The 15,260-nt window shown below is 49.9% G+C and overlaps 1 protein-coding gene across 1 annotated transcript in view; it reads right to left on the bottom strand.

Annotated features, from left to right (window-relative positions):
• Loxl2 (lysyl oxidase like 2) overlaps positions 1-14,637 on the bottom strand; it is a 60,183-nt gene extending 45,546 nt beyond the window's left edge. Inside the window, exons 1-2 of the mRNA XM_042697807.1 lie at positions 14,535-14,637; positions 2,073-2,496 (exon numbers count right to left, since the gene is read on the bottom strand). Coding sequence (XP_042553741.1) covers positions 2,073-2,439 — 367 coding nt within the window. The 5' untranslated portion in view covers positions 2,440-2,496; positions 14,535-14,637. The remainder of the gene's footprint in view (positions 1-2,072; positions 2,497-14,534) is intronic.
• Between the last annotated feature and the right edge of the window lie 623 nt (positions 14,638-15,260).

The raw sequence follows: 15,260 nt of genomic DNA, 5'->3' as shown, positions 1-15,260 counted from the left end.
AAAGTGACAATAAAAGGGGGAGAGGGAAGGGACTGTGCAAAACTGTAAAACATAGATGCTCTGGGAGGTGGGCTTTACTTCTTGGTAAGAAGTGTGTGAAGTTAGGGTCCTGGAGTACTAAAGGAGTCACTCTCCTAAAATGGCTTCCACCGCCAATAATCCTTTTCTTTACATATGCTTCAGCCAATAGGTGGTGGATATGAAAACTTGTACTTAGTTCAAGATATCACCTGGCCTGGGACACTTTGGACCTCTTTTTGTACTAATACTTTGTCTTTTCTTTTCGGCTGTGGGGTTGAATTCAGGGCCTGGTTGCTATCCTTGAGCTCTTTTATTCAAGGCTAGCACCCTACCACTTTGATCCATAGCTCAAAGTAGTTCATTGGAGTTGAGTCTCATGGACTTTGCTTCCCGGGCTGGCTTTGAACTACAATCCTCAGATCTCAGCCTCCCGAGTAGCTAGGATTACAGGCGTGAGCCACCAGCGCTTGGCTGCTTTGTCTTTTCCTTACATGCTTAGTACCCAGATTTCTAAACAGCCATCTTCCAGGTCTACCCATGAGGATGCGGCGCGGGTCCAGGCAGCGAGATGCAGCTGGCTTTGAGGAGAGCAGCACTCAGGGTACACGATGAGGCTCACGTTGAGACAAAAGCAGCCATTCAATAGGAGCAAGATTTAATTTTATTCTTTTCACTGACTTGCTCTAAGATTAATGCCTGCACCGACAAACTAAGAGTGTGTGAGCAAATTCACAGACCTCTTGGAAGAGAAAGATCAGAAATGAAACTCCACTTGAATGTCAAATCCTTGGCCCATCAAGGCTATGGAGGCCGTTCAAGATTAAGAATAGGGGACAGCGGGGTGTGGAGCCATCTTGGATCCAGTGGCTCCCTCTGGAACTTTCCTAGTATATGTGTGTGTTTATGTGTTGTGTGTGTGTGTGTGTGTGTGTGTGTGTGTGTGTGTGTGCACCCACATGTATGCATGAACTTGCTGGGACTTGAACTCAGGGCCTTTCTCCGAGCTCTTACAACTCTTTCTTTTTAGATACATTGATTTGAATCTAACAAGGGTGGAAAGAAGAAGCCAATCAAAGGTGAGGAAGCTGAAGCAGCTCTGTTCCTGAGAATATGTTAGTGTCAAAATAACGAATCAGCCAGGCACCAGTGGCTCACACCTCTAATCCTAGCTACTCAGGATGCTGACATCTGAGGACTGCAGTTCAAAGCCAGGCCAGGCAGGAAAGTCCATGAGATTCTTATCTGCAAGTAACCACCAAAAAGCCAGAAGTGGAGTTATGGCTCATTAGTAGAGTGCTAATCTTGAGCAAAAGAAACTCAGAGATAGCACCCACACCTTGAATTCAAGCCCCAGGATTAGCACACAAAAAAAGCTCCCTCCACCCCCCCCCCCCAAAAAAAAAACCCAATGAATTCCAGTGAAATCCAGCTGGCACCGTTGGCTCATGCCTGTAATCTTAGTTACTCAAGAGGCTGAGTTCTGAGGATTGGGTTCAAAGCCAGCCAAGGAAAGACACATCTGTCAAGCTCTTATCTCCAAGTAATCAGCCTAACGCTGGAAGTGGAAGAATGGATCAGTGGTAGAGCACCGGTCTTCAGCAAAAGGGCCAAGCAAGAATGCGAGGCCCTGAGTTCAAGCCCTGGTACTGGCACAACACAACAAAACCAAACCCAATGACGTCCACACGGGTAGAACAGCAGCCTGTGGGCGCTCTGGTGAGAGGGAGGAAGATGTTCAGCCTTGGGGATCTGGCCTAAGGCACAACTTCCCCTGGGATGCTGGCACAGCCCTTGGCCAGGATATGTGGCTTGGAAACATAGATACCCCTGCGTGGGGTCACCAGTCATCCTGGCTTCCTGAGCATTTCACCCCGGCAGGTCCTGGAAGGGTCAGGATGATGTGCTCTCTCTACCTCTGCCAGGGGCCTCCCCTCCCCGTTCCTCCATGGCTCAGGAATGTATTCCGACAGCCATGACAGCTTCCTTTGTAGCCTAACCTGCCCAAGACCACACTTGGTCCTAAACCTGCACTTGAACACAGAGCCATGTACCTTCTCCTTTGCCATAGGAGGAGCTGGCCGTCCATGACTTGGCCTCCACGTAGCCCAGCTCCCGGCAGACGACGTGGGCGGCGTGGATGGAGAAGTCATCGTCGCACACGGTCCCCCACTGGCCCTCATAGTAGACCTCCACGCGGCCCTCGTTGTGTTTCCTCTTCTGGCCTGCCAGGCGCACCTGGATCTTGACCACGTCGGAGGGCACCTGGGGCTGGTGGTATTCCTCAGGGGCCGGTTGCTGGAAGTACTCGGGGTACTGGAACTGGTAAGGCCAGTTCTCGTACTGTCCTAGGCTCAGGGAGGGCAGGAGGGTGAGCACAGCCAAGCAGACGCAGAGGTAGGGGCCCGGATGCCTCTCCATCCCTGTGCTGTGGCCGGAGCAGGTGGGGGACAAGGCAGGAGAAGCAGCAGGCACGTCCTGAGAGGAAGGAGAGGGTCATTAGGGAAGGATTTGGGCCACAGACCCTGGCAACATGCTCAGCCACCTTGCCCTCCTTGGCTTAGCAATGGAAAGTTCTTCTAGATCTATGTTCCTGTCCATCTCCCTTCCTACCTAACCTTCTGGTCCCGTGAGTCTCTGTGTTCCCAAACCTCTTAGCCACCAATTTCCTTAAAAGAGATCCTAGCAGGGAACACAGCACTCCAACTCAACTTTAGCAAGCCCCCCCCCCTTTTTCTCTTCCCTCTCTCCCTCTCCATATCAAATAGATATAGTCATTTAATACCTGCTCAGGCAAGGCCCTGTTCTACATGAGCAGAAGAACTTCTGGCCAATGGTCTGGTTCCATGAGCCACAAGACAGCAGTGAACACTCAGGATTGAAAGTCCCAGTCAAGGTGACCTGACTTGAATCAGGGAGATTTTGCATCTTCTACAGTGTTTCCTCTTCCCTCTCAAGAACTGTTTGGGGTGTGTGTGTATGGTGTGTGTGTGTGTGTGTGTGTGTGTGTGTTGGTCCTGGGGTGTGTGTGTGTGTGTGTGTGTGTGTGTGTGTGTGTGTGTGTGTGTGTGGGTGGGTGTGTGTGTGTTGGTCCTGGGGTTTGAACTCAGGGTCTGGGGACTGTCCCTGAGCTTCTTTTGCTCAAGGCTAGTGCCCTACCACTTGAGCCACAGTTCTACTACTAGCTTTTATTTTTTTTGTAGTTTATTGGAGAAAAGAATCTTGTGGGGTTTTTTCTGCCTGAGTTGGCTTTGAACAGTGATCCTCATATCTCAGCCTTCTGAGTAGCTAGGATTACAGGCATAAGCCATTAGTGCCTGTTTCCATCCTCCCCCCACTCCCGCTTTTTTTTTTTTTTTTTTTTTTTTGAGAAAGGCTTGCTATATAGCTTAGGCCAGCCTTGAACTTGCAATCTTCCTGCATCTACCCTCCAAGAGCTGAGTTTACTGTCCAGAGTTCTACATTGCCCCTTTATCCTTTGCTTTATCTTCAGATTAAAGACAGAATGCTCATAAATTGCCAAGTCAAGCCGGGTGCCAGTGGCTCACGCCTGTAATCCTAGCTACTCAGGAGGCTGAGATCTGAGGATCATGGTTCAAAGCCAGCCCGGGCAGGAAAGTGTGTGAGACTCTTATCTCCAATAAACCACTAGAAAATTGGAAGTGGCGCTGTGGCTCAAGCGGTAGGGCACTCGACTTGAGCTGAAGAGTGTAGGGACAGCGACCAAGCCCAGAGTTCAAGCCCCATGACCGACAAAAAATAAAAAATAAATAAAAAATTGCCAAGTCAAACAGAATAGTTTATAACCACTAACGTCATAAGACATCCCCTCTGATCAACAGGGATGCCATCCTATGCACAGCTTCAGTTACACGGGGTGAACCTGAAAATTTCTAGAAAGAAACAATTTCTGTTCGGGATTGTGCAGCAATTCTATGTTGAAATTGTGTGCTTCTGTCTCAGGCAGCAAGATCTGTCTTCAGCGCCTGTAAGTGAATGGTACCTTTGTCTCTGCTGCCCGGTGTTGGGCTCTGTCAAGGGCATGGCCATTAGTTACTTAGTTTGATATTGCGTATCACCTAGCTTATCACTGATAGGTTCTCCTTTTCCTGTCCAAATAACCATTATTTTACATAATCTTGGCCACAGAGCACACCAATAGCAATGCAGTAATTCAGGCACAGTATGGAAAGGGGAATTTTTTAAAAAAATATAAGATAATTACTTTCCTTAAACTTCTTTTGGCAGTATGGGGGTCTGACCTCAGGTTTTTGTCCTTGGTAGGCAGGTACTCTACTTACTCAGTGATGCTGCCAGTCCTTGTTCTTCAATACAATGATAATAATAATAATTGTCATAAGCTGAGGTTGCCAAAAATCTAGTGTGTGTGTGTTGAAGGGTGGGGAGACTATAATATACCAGACTCAAATGGGGATCGTGGTTCAAAGGCAGCCTGGACAGAAAAGTCCATGAGACTCATCTCCAATTAGTCACCTAAAAACCAGAAGTGAAGGTGTGGCTCCAGGTGGTAGAGCACTAGCCATGAGCAACAAAGCTCAGAGACAGCTCCCAGGACCTGAGTTCCAGCCCCATGATGGATGGATGGATGGATGGATAGAAAGATGGATGGATGGATGGATGGATGGACAGATGGAAGAACACATGGACACACACACACACACACACATAGCCTCAATGATTCCTCACCCCTACCTCTACTTTATTGTAAAAGCTACACAAGTTGTTAATAAAAATCAGAAAAAATCGCAAACTGGTAAAAGGAAGGAAGTAATCTGTAATAATACTGTTGGGGAAAACTACTATCAAATTTAGCATTTGGAGGCTTATCAAATAGCCTTCCAGTCTTTTCTCTGTACACATTTACTTTTAAAAATTGGAGTCATTTTCTACAGATTGCTTCATAAACTGCTTTTTCTGTTGTAGGGAATATTGAAAATACATCCACTGACCATTCTTTAATCATTTCTGATTATACAACATTTGATCAGATGATTTATCCAAATCACATTTTTTTTTGTTCCAATACTAGGGCTCGAACTCAGGCCCTGGTGATCTCAGTTGATCTTTTCATTCAAGGCTGGTACTCTACTTCTTGAGCTACAGTTCTGCTTCTAACTTTTTGTTAGTTAATTGAAGATTAAGAGTTACAGGGACTTTTCTATCCTAGCTGGCTTTGTACTTCAATCCTCAGGTCTCCCAAGTTGCTGGTATTACAGGCATGAGCCACCAGTACCAGGCTGGTCACAATCACCTTGCTACATCTTTCACAGCTGTACACATTGTAAAATGGAAATATTTGTTGCTGAAAGTGTGAGTCATCTTCAGATAAATTCCTAAAAATAAAATGACCAAGCAGTATTTTATCTTAACTACTATGACTCTGGTTACCCGAAAGTCAGAGCATTTCTGTGGCCCATATTGCTGGCTTTGGGGATGTCTTCATGCCCTTTTCTACTTGTTCTTATTGTTTTTGTAAGATTTTTTTTTTTTTTTTTTTGGTCGTCATGGGGCTTGAACTCTGGGCCTGGCACTGTCCCCGTGCTCTTCAGCTCAAGGCAAGTACTCTACCGCTTGAGCCACAGCGCCACTTCTGGTTTTCTACTGGTTTATTGGAGATATGGGTCTCACGGATGTTCCTGCCTGGGCTGGCTTTGAACCGCGATCCTCAGATCTCAGCCTCCTGAGGAGCTAGGATTACAGGCGTGAGCCACCGGCGCCTGGCTGTTTTTGTAAGATTTTTATTTCCACACTGGCATCTATCCAAACCCACAGGAGGAAAAGTCTTCCAGGCATATCAGGGGGCCAGTGGAAGGCTCAGCTTTGGGTGTGGCCTGTGTACACTGGGCCTGCCACTCCCACCAAAAGTACTCCAGGTCTCCAGCCTTTTCTGATGCCTGAACACAATAGACTGGGAGTGAACGTTTCCTGTTGTCCTTTCTGGCCAGCTGAGGACATCTAGAAGATGCCTCTCTCTTTTCCATAACCTAATCTGCCCGTCCTTGGTCAGAGATTTTTATTTCACGAAAGAAATCGATAGCTGGGTGCCTGTGGCTCACGCCTGTAATCCTAGGCATTCAGGAGGCTGAGCCCTGAAGACTGAAGTTCAAAGACAGCCTGGAGCAGAAAAGTCCCCGAGACTCTTACCACCAATTAAGCAGCAAAAAGCTAGCAGTGAAGCTAAAGGGGACAGCACCTTGGCTCTGAGTTCAAGTCTCTGTATTGGCACAAAAAAGAAAAGAAAAGAAAGAAAGAGAGAGAGAAAGAAAGAAAAGACCTAGTTAGAGACACAAATCTGTGCCTTAGTCCCGAGAGTGTTTAGATATAAGAGGATGATTCTCTGTTCCAGTGAAGTTGCATCACCCCAAGACATGGAATTCCAGAACCTTGAGTGCAAGCAACGGAGTCTGCCAACTGGATCAGCAGAACACAGGGGACAAAGGCAGAGAATCTGGTTCACACACACACACACACACACACACACACACACACACACACACTGCCAGACTGAACTTTTCCCAGGCCTGTATGTGTGTGGGGAGGAGGGTAAAGGGGAGGGGATTTGTCTCACAAGAAGAAGCCCACCTAGGAGAATATTCCATGGAAACATCCCCTCCCAGGGAGGCCTGAGCACTTCCGGGCTGGACAATACCAGGGCCCACACCCTAGGGACAGAGGTAGCTGACAGATGGGTAAAAGTGAAGGATTGCTAAGGAGCTGGCTATGGTTAACACAGATCAGAAAGGGCTTAATGTGTCTCCAATGTGTTTTCTCACCAGGCTGGTTTGTGCCTAGGCGGTTGCCCACATTCTTTCATACAGTTCAATCTGTTTGAGGACACAGTGGTCCCATGGTTTAGGCCTGTTGCAGCTGAAGTGGGGCAAGCTGAAGCTAATCAACACCCCAATGGGGTGGGAGAGACTCGTCCATGTAGCTAGGACTTGCTGCCCGTTGGTACATCTTTCCTCCAGGAAAGTACATCTTGGTACATCTTCCTTGCAGGAGGGCTGGCTACCTATCCATTGATGGGAGTGCCGTGGACTGGGGCTTCTCTAGTCACGTGGCACAGAGATCGAATCTCATTTCAACCACGGATTAGCTCAGAGACCTCAGGAGCACTTTGGTTTTCTAAGTCTTAGTATTTCATCTATAAAACAGCAACAACCTATGCAAAATACAACTGCTTCAGGAAAAAATAAGACATATATACTTGTTCGAACTGTTGTAAAAAGATTGAGCCAGGTGCTGGTGGCATAGGATCCTTCCTGCTTGGGATTCTGGGATTCCTGCTGGGCCTGAGGCCCACCACGGAGTAGGATCCTGGGCTCTGCTATGGCAGCATATTCCTTTGCAGGAGCCTTGTCTGGGGTGAATGGGACATGTCTGGGACATGGATGACCACCTGAGAATGGACACTTTGACACCAGGCTTGGCCAGGCCTGCCTGGTCCCTTTGGCCAAGGATTCTTCCTGAGTGCAGCTACTTCTGGTCAAGCGCAGGAATGTGCGGAGGACAATGAGGTGGGAAGAAGGTAGCCAGACCAAGCTGAATATTTTTCAGCCTCCCAAAAGAGGCCTTTGTCGGCATGATTTGTTGTGATTAATCAAGGTTCCCCACAGTCCACCTCTGGCTCTGAGTGGAATTTTTGTTCTGACCAGGCCGTTCCCTGCGGAGGCTAAAGGTGAGGCACACAGCAAGCTGAAGCTCCCTGCGTTTCCAGGGAAATGGACATGGATCTGCCCACAGGACAGCCTTTCCTGACCTTCAAAGAAATGATCCTCTAGTAGCAAGTCCACCTAAAAGATGATGGTAAAATTCCTGGGGCCCGATGAGCTAGTGCCAAGTCCTGATCACCTAGGGGTTTGTATGGCACCCCCAATCACTTAGTACACACAGGCAGAGGGCAGGAACCATAACCTTATGGTGACCTTCTGGCCTGCAGTGCCCAGGACCTCGGATGGAGACTGCTCCATGTCTATAACAAGTCGGTGCACAAGTGGCCACAGCAAAGCGGGGCATGCGCAGATGCAACTCAACAGACAGGCTGTCAGTCAGCCTACACACCAGAATCTTGCCAGAGGCAGGCAGCCCGACCCCAACCCTCACAGGAATAAAACCCCAGCCCAACTCGGCGTCAGGGCTCTGGCGCCTTGCCGGAGCCTGTCACCTTGCAGCGTTCCACACTTTCACCTGAATAAACTCTTGTTTTTTTTCTTTTCATCATGCTTTGTGCCTTGCTTGAATTCACCCGAAAGTGCTTCTTCTTACTGAGGGGATGGGCTTTCTCAGGACCTTTGTTGTTGATCAGCATTGGTGCTAAGTCTCTTCGGGGTTTTGTTCTCAGACTCATTCTAGTATTCACTGTGTTTCCAGACATGGCATGGCTCACACTGCCAGCGATAGGAGGGCTCTGCTCTCTTCAGCATAACAAGGACCGACGTCAGCCTGCGACGCTGAGCTTTAACCACACCTCACCGACCCGCCGACCGGCTGGTGTGCATTTGGTTGCACCTCCTATTGCACGTGCCATTTCCTAGTCTAGAATACCATACAAGCTCCTTGTGAGCACTTCCTCTGGGCTTAAGCATGGACTCACATACCTGCATTTTAAAAATCCTAGCCAGGCACCAGTGGCTCACACCTGTAATCCTAGCTATTCAGGAGGTTGAGATCTCAGAATGGCAGTTCAAAGCCAGCCTGGACAGGAAAGTCCATGAGACTCTTATTTCCAGTAAACTACTTAAGAACAAAAACAGAAGTGGCACTGTGGTAGAACACTAGCCTTGAGCAAAAGAAGCGCAGGGACAGCAACTAGGTCCTGGGTTCAAGCCCCAGAGCTAGCACACAAAAAAATCTAAGCCAGATGCTGGTGACTCCTATCTGCAATCTAGCTATAAAAGAAGGAGACCTAGAAGATCAAAGCTCAAAGCCAACCTTCACAGAAAACATCTTCAAGATTCCATCTCCAACTAACCAGCAAAATGCTGAAAGGGAAGGGAAGGGAAGGGAAGAGAAGGGAAGGGAGGGAAGGGGAGGGGAGGGATGGGAGAGAGTTCAGAAGGAGGGAGGGAGGATGAGAGGGAAGGAAGGAATTTAATAGTAGTCTATGCTACCAAAAAAAGGAGCAAAAAGTGTATGTTATTCAACTTTATGCTTATATTTAGTTCAAAATGTTTTAGAAAAGTATCTGGAAGACTACCTTTGAGTCCTGCCCTCCGAAAAGCCATGTCCACCAATGGTGTATCAGGACAAGGGTAGGAGTGGGAAAGACTCATGGATCCATGTATAAAGAAACTACACATGAAATTGTTCACGAATGGTTGGCATGTTACCTTGTGTACACTTTGTAGGGAAATGTCACTGTATTTGCAGAAGGCAAGGCTAACATTATCCTGGCCACATGAAGGGTGCCAGGGAGAATTGTTGTCTGGGGCATATAGAGTGAGACCTCTCTCCCTAGGGCACTGGAGCTGAGGCTAAGTGTTGTTAAGTGCTGTTAAGCGCTGTTTCGAGCTGCTGAGAATGTTAGCTTTGTTGAGCTCTGAGTCTTTACTATCAGCCTTCCCCAAAGGCTGCCATTCAAGCAGCCCCTTTTCCGATGGCAACACCCAGCCCTTTGGGACACTTTCTGTTACTCTGAAAGCACTCCAGCTGTAGGGACCATTGCAATGGAAGCCATGAATCCTGCTCCAGGAGGCCTTGCCCCGGTCACGATGTTTCACACATGTTCCAGCCTTGGAAGACAGCACTCCAGGGAAGAGAGGCTGCAACGCGCTTTCAGTGATTCTCATGTAATATGGGAGAGGGAGTAGAGTACTCTTCAGGAGTGCTAGGAGCTAGTGACTGGCGCAAGGTGGGACTAGTTATTAGCCCTCATGCAAGGCGGCCTGTGATTGGTCCCTACACAGAGCCCGTGACTGGTGAAACTGGGAGCCATGTTGTGGTTGGTGCAAATGCAATCCTCTATTTGCATGCCATGACCATGCCACACCTGTCCTGGCTATATAACCAGGCTGTTTAGCTCACTTTGCCAATCAGGCAAGAGATATCCTCCTGTGATGTCTATGAGCGTTCAGCATTAGGCCCAACAAAACGCTTCTCCCAAATAGCTTTTCTTTTAATACCAAGTCTAGTGAGCTCATGTGGCTACATTCAGACGCAACAGTGGCAGTGGGGCAGCAGCAGTACAGTGGCCGCGGCCGTCAACCTCACAGTGGCTGAAGAGTTCCAGAATCTGAAGTGTGGTGGAGGTATACAGAAGGTGAGAACAGGTTAAGTGCCCAGGTGCAGAAGGCGGGAGCGGGAAGACTGCAGTCCTTGGTCTCTGCAAGTGTTCCTGGGAGCTGCCACACCACCTGCTAACCTCACAGTGGCTGAAAAGTTCCAGAATCTGAAGTGTTGTGGAGGTATACAGAAGGTGAGAACAGGTTAAGTGCCCAGGTGCAGAAGGCGGGAGCGGGAAGACTGCAGTCCTTGGTCTCTGCAAGTGTTCCTGGGAGCTGCCACACCACCTGCTGTAAAGGCCAAGGGTCCAAATTCGCAAGATCTAGGAGCTGCAGCACTCGCTAGCACTCACTGCTGCTGTAAACGCACTGCTATTAGAGCCAAGGATGTTATCACCACCCAGGGCTGGGCTGCTGGTAGTTAGAACCCAGCACCCAGCCTCTAGCCTGGTTACCAGGGTCGTAAGTCTCCAGCGTCTATGCCCTAGAGCGCTAAATATCTAGTTCTCAAGAGCTAGGAGGCTATAGGCCTCTGAATCTGTCAGCCTGGCCTGTAAGCCCGAGGGCATTCAAGAGTTCAGGGCTACTAATGTTCGAAGAGTTCCCCATCTCTACTCAATGATTTCCATCTGAGTAGACAGAAGGACCCTGATCAACTCATTGGTAACAACTAGAGTAGCTGTCTATGCTTGTCTGGCAATGAAAAAAACGAAAGAGAAAACATATTGCCATTTGCAAATAATATTACACAGTTGTTTTTCAGCCTCTGTGAGGGACTGAGGCCAGGACCTGCCTCAAAGACCAAAAGCCCTTGTACAAACGGCAGTGTTGGCACATAACCCACATATGCGCCATCTGATGCTTTAAATCATCCCTAGATTGCTTACAATACTTAATATGATGCCGACACATCACTTCATTCTCATGCATGTACCACAGCACACAGTACATGGCAAATTTTAGAACTTTCCAGATTTAAAAAGTAATTCCATCCCTGATTAGTCAAAGCTGAAAATGCAGATCCCACAAGCACAGGGGATTAACTGTTATTAACCATATTACCAAACGTATTTCAAGTGATAGGATCTTTTTTTTTTTGGCTGAGCTGGGCACAATGTGTCCTCATGCCTAACATTCTAGCTACTCAGGAGGCTGAGATTGGGAGGATTGCAAATTGAGGCCAGTCTAAGGCAAGAAAGTTCCTCAGACCCCATCACAGCTATCTAGACCACGGTGCCTGTCTATCATCCTAGCTACAGCAGGAAGTGTAATTGGAGGAACATAGTCCAGGCTAGCCCATGGCAAAAATAACAACAACAATAACAACGGCAGTAGGGCAGCAGTACTATCATAACTAACCCTATCATAAAAATCACCAGAGCAGTGGTTGAAGTAGTAAGTGAGCCTGCCTCGTGGGCAGCGTGAGTGCTGTGCCCGCAGTTCAAACCCTTGCTTGCACCAAGAAAAAAGAAAAGCCAAAACGAAAATGAAACACTTTAGATGAAAGCAACAAGTTGCTTTTTCAGTTCGCTGATGTCAAGTGCTAAATGATTACAAAAACATTTCTGATAGCAAGTGCAGAGAAAGGAACAAAGCCAAGTTGGACTCTCCAGGAAGCAGCTGACTCACCAGCCACCAAGTCAATCAGCTGCAAGTCAACATTTCAACTCTTCAAGATCCTTACTGTAAAACCAATGTGCATCTCAGCTCCCTTCGCTCTGCAGTGGGACTTGGTGAGAAGCAGATAAAAAGACCAAAAGAAATTGTACAATGCAACAGGATTCGGCTCCACCTCTAAGACATTTAGGGGAAAGATGGAAAACTTTAAAATATCAAAGAAATGTTGCTTATTAGGTGTAATAATGGTGTCATAATTATTTACTACCTTCAGCTGTCACACTGAAATATATAGAATTGTGACATGACTTGGTGTCAGGCATCAATAAAACAAGGGAAAGGAGCAGGGCACCGGTGGCTCAGGCCTGTAATCCTAGCTACTCAGGAGTCTGAGATCAGAGGATTGCAGTTCAAAGCCAGCTGTGGTGCTGTGGTGGTAGAGTACTTGCCTTGCACTGAAGAGCTGAAGGACAGCACTCAGGCCCAGGGTTCAAGCTCCACTATGGATGAGAGGGGGGGGGGGTAATAGAGGGGGAGGGGGGGAGGGAGAGAGGATGACAAACACATTGCTTGTAAACACTGATGTAAGTGCTAAGACCCAGTGAGAAGTATCGAGGATTCATTTGTGTAAAGCTTGACTTTCGTGTATATTTGGGATAAAGTAATTTCCATAAACAGTGAGGAATTTTCTAGGATATTGGTGAGCATTCTGATTGTCAGGTGCAGAGGACAGAAAATGTTTCCCTCACACAACACTTCCCAAGCTGGTCATCCAGAGGTCAGAGGGCATGGGCTTGGGAAATCATCACGAGAGGTCAGGCAAGGGGCCCAGGGACACACAGTCTCTTGGGAGCATTGACATGGCGGGTAATAGGTAAGGACAAATGCAGGCTCTGTCTTCAGATCAGAGTTTTCTACTTGGCTTGCTACTAACAGCTAAGTGACCTTAGATGGAGTTACACAAAGTCACAAGAAGACAAGCAAATGCATGCACGCATGCACGAAGAGCACTGAGAGCTGGTCCACTTGAGGAAAGCCCCGAGAGCCAGCAGGTCCCAAAGGATGTATGCATTCTGTCATGGTCATCCGGCACACTGGGGACAGAGAAGGGGGAAAGACAAGGCAGGAAGGAGATAATCCTAGCTTACTCAGGAGGCTGTCGAGACCTGAGGCTCAAGATTCAAAGACAGCCCAGGCAGGAAAGTCTGTGAAACTCTTATCTCCAATTAACAACAACAATAAAAACAGAAAAGAGCCACAGGGCTCCAGTAATAAAGTACAAGCCTTGAGCCCCAAAGTCCAGGCCTTGAGTTCAAGCCCCAGGACCAATACACACACACACACACACACACACACACACACACACGCAGGGCCTTGAGTTCAAGCCCCAGGACCAACACACACACGCAGGGCCTGTCCAATGAGTCAGGTATTCATCTAGGAACTGACGAGAGAGATGAATTCTTTATCTTCCATCCCACATAAGTGGAGTACACAAGATGGCATAAATAAAATGGGGCACCAGGGGCTCACATCTATAATCCTAGCTCCTCAGGAGGCTGAGATCTGAGGATCAAACCGGTTGGGGCAGAAATGTTCTTGGGATTACATCTCCAATCTACCAACAAAATGCTGGATTGGAGTGGTCGATAGAACATCAACTGGAAGCCAGCAAGCAGAGCAAGAGCACAAACAAGTCCCTGAGATCAAGCCCAGGACCCACACACACATCATCAATGAGACATTCCCTCGGGAGAGGCAGGCTCGGGAATAAGGAAGCAAGGAAGCGGAGATGGATTCTATCCACACTGCCCGTCCCAGTAGCCCGGACCTTAAGCATTTTCCTCTTCTGGAAAAAGTAAAGATTGGGCTGCTTTTAACATCTCTGTGTGAGGGGGATGCTCTGGCGGAGGGAGATCTTTCCTGCGCTCAGCGTGAGTGGTTTCCTACTACATGGAGGAAAGGAACTCCCTCAGCCCCGTCCCCCTCCAGGCTCAGCTGTCTGTCCATCCAGACCCCCTCTCCCCCCCCTCCAGTTGTTGCTTGCTTTGCTTGGGTTGTGGTCTCTGTCAAGACAGACCGTTTCTCTCCCAGCACGGATCCAACGACAAGCAACGGCAGGGGAGCCCCAGATTCTGCCTGGGACTGGGGGTGGTTGGGGGCCTGAAAGTTGTGGGCTCCTGGGGCGCACTCTACTACAGTAGGATTCAACTCCAAGGGGGTTTCGTGGGGTGGGGGTCGACCTATGCGCTCTGGGGTTACGGGGTGCTGCTCCCCAGGGGTCCCCCCTCTCCCTCCACCTCGAGCGCATCCCGTCCCACCACCGGAACCACAGCCAAGGGGGCATCATCTCCCAGCCCCGCGGCCCCACGCAGCCCCGTCTGGCGTCCGGGGCGCTCCGGGCGCGCGCGCCCCTGGAAGCCGTGCGCCCAGCTTCCAGCCCAGGATCAAGGCCGGGCCGGGCCGGGCCGGGCGCCCCGTCGGAGGGGGAAGCCGTCCGCCGCACGTCCTCACTGCGTTCCTAAGCACGAAGCCCGGGATCCCAGGACGCCCCAGGAATCCCAAGAATCCGAGCGGGGCAGCGGCGGCCCCGCGGGACGGGAGGCGGCCGGGACGCGCACCGGGTCGCCCCGCGGCCCCCGGGGGGAGCGCTCTTACCTGGGCGGCAGGAGTCCGCGGCGGCCAGGGACTGGGCTCCCCACGGCGGCCCCTCTCCGCGCCGATCGCCCCTGCGCTCCTGCGCCTCGGGACGGAGCCTCGAGGGAAGCTGCGCCCAGTTCGCCCAGTCGCTCGCTCCGCCTCCCTTTTAAACCTGGGCCGGCGGCAAACCCCGCCCCTTCCCCGCCCCGAAGGCGGCCGCGCGTGGAAGCCCGGCCTCCGCAGCCTTTGTTAGAACTCCGGGGAGGCGGCGCCCCCGGGGACTCTGCGGGGGAGGGGGGGCGCGGCCTGAACTGGGAGGCCTGGGGGAGTGGGGGACAGCACCCCCACTCTCCCCCCCCCCCCCCCCCCCGGTCCCAACCCCAGGTTTCCGCAGCTGGAGAAAAAGCAGCTCCTGAGGGTTGGTCCTAAGGCCAGACTGCAGGGCCTATCAAGCCAGAGCCAATGGGGAAGCAGCCGATCTCAGCTGCGGGACTGCTTTTAGAAAACTCCTCGGGCCGAAACACTGTAACTCTAAAGGAGGGGGGGAGGCTTAGGCGGGCGCCAGTGGCTCACACCTGCTACACTAGCTACTGGGCGGAGAGCTGAGTGAGGATCGAGGCAGGAAAGTCCAACCATCCAAAGCCAGAAAGTGGAGCTGTGGCTCAAGAGGCAGAGAGCCAGCAGCCTTGCGCACAAAAGCTCAGGGACAGCGCCCAGGTCCTGGGTTCAAGTCCCAGGGCCAGC

This window comes from Dipodomys spectabilis, unplaced genomic scaffold (assembly GCF_019054845.1).
Source record: "Dipodomys spectabilis isolate Male_0828 unplaced genomic scaffold, ASM1905484v1 ptg000229l, whole genome shotgun sequence".
Taxonomy (NCBI): domain Eukaryota; kingdom Metazoa; phylum Chordata; class Mammalia; order Rodentia; family Heteromyidae; genus Dipodomys; species Dipodomys spectabilis.
Note: the sequence above shows the minus strand (reverse complement) of the source record. Positions and strands in the feature narration are given on the sequence as shown.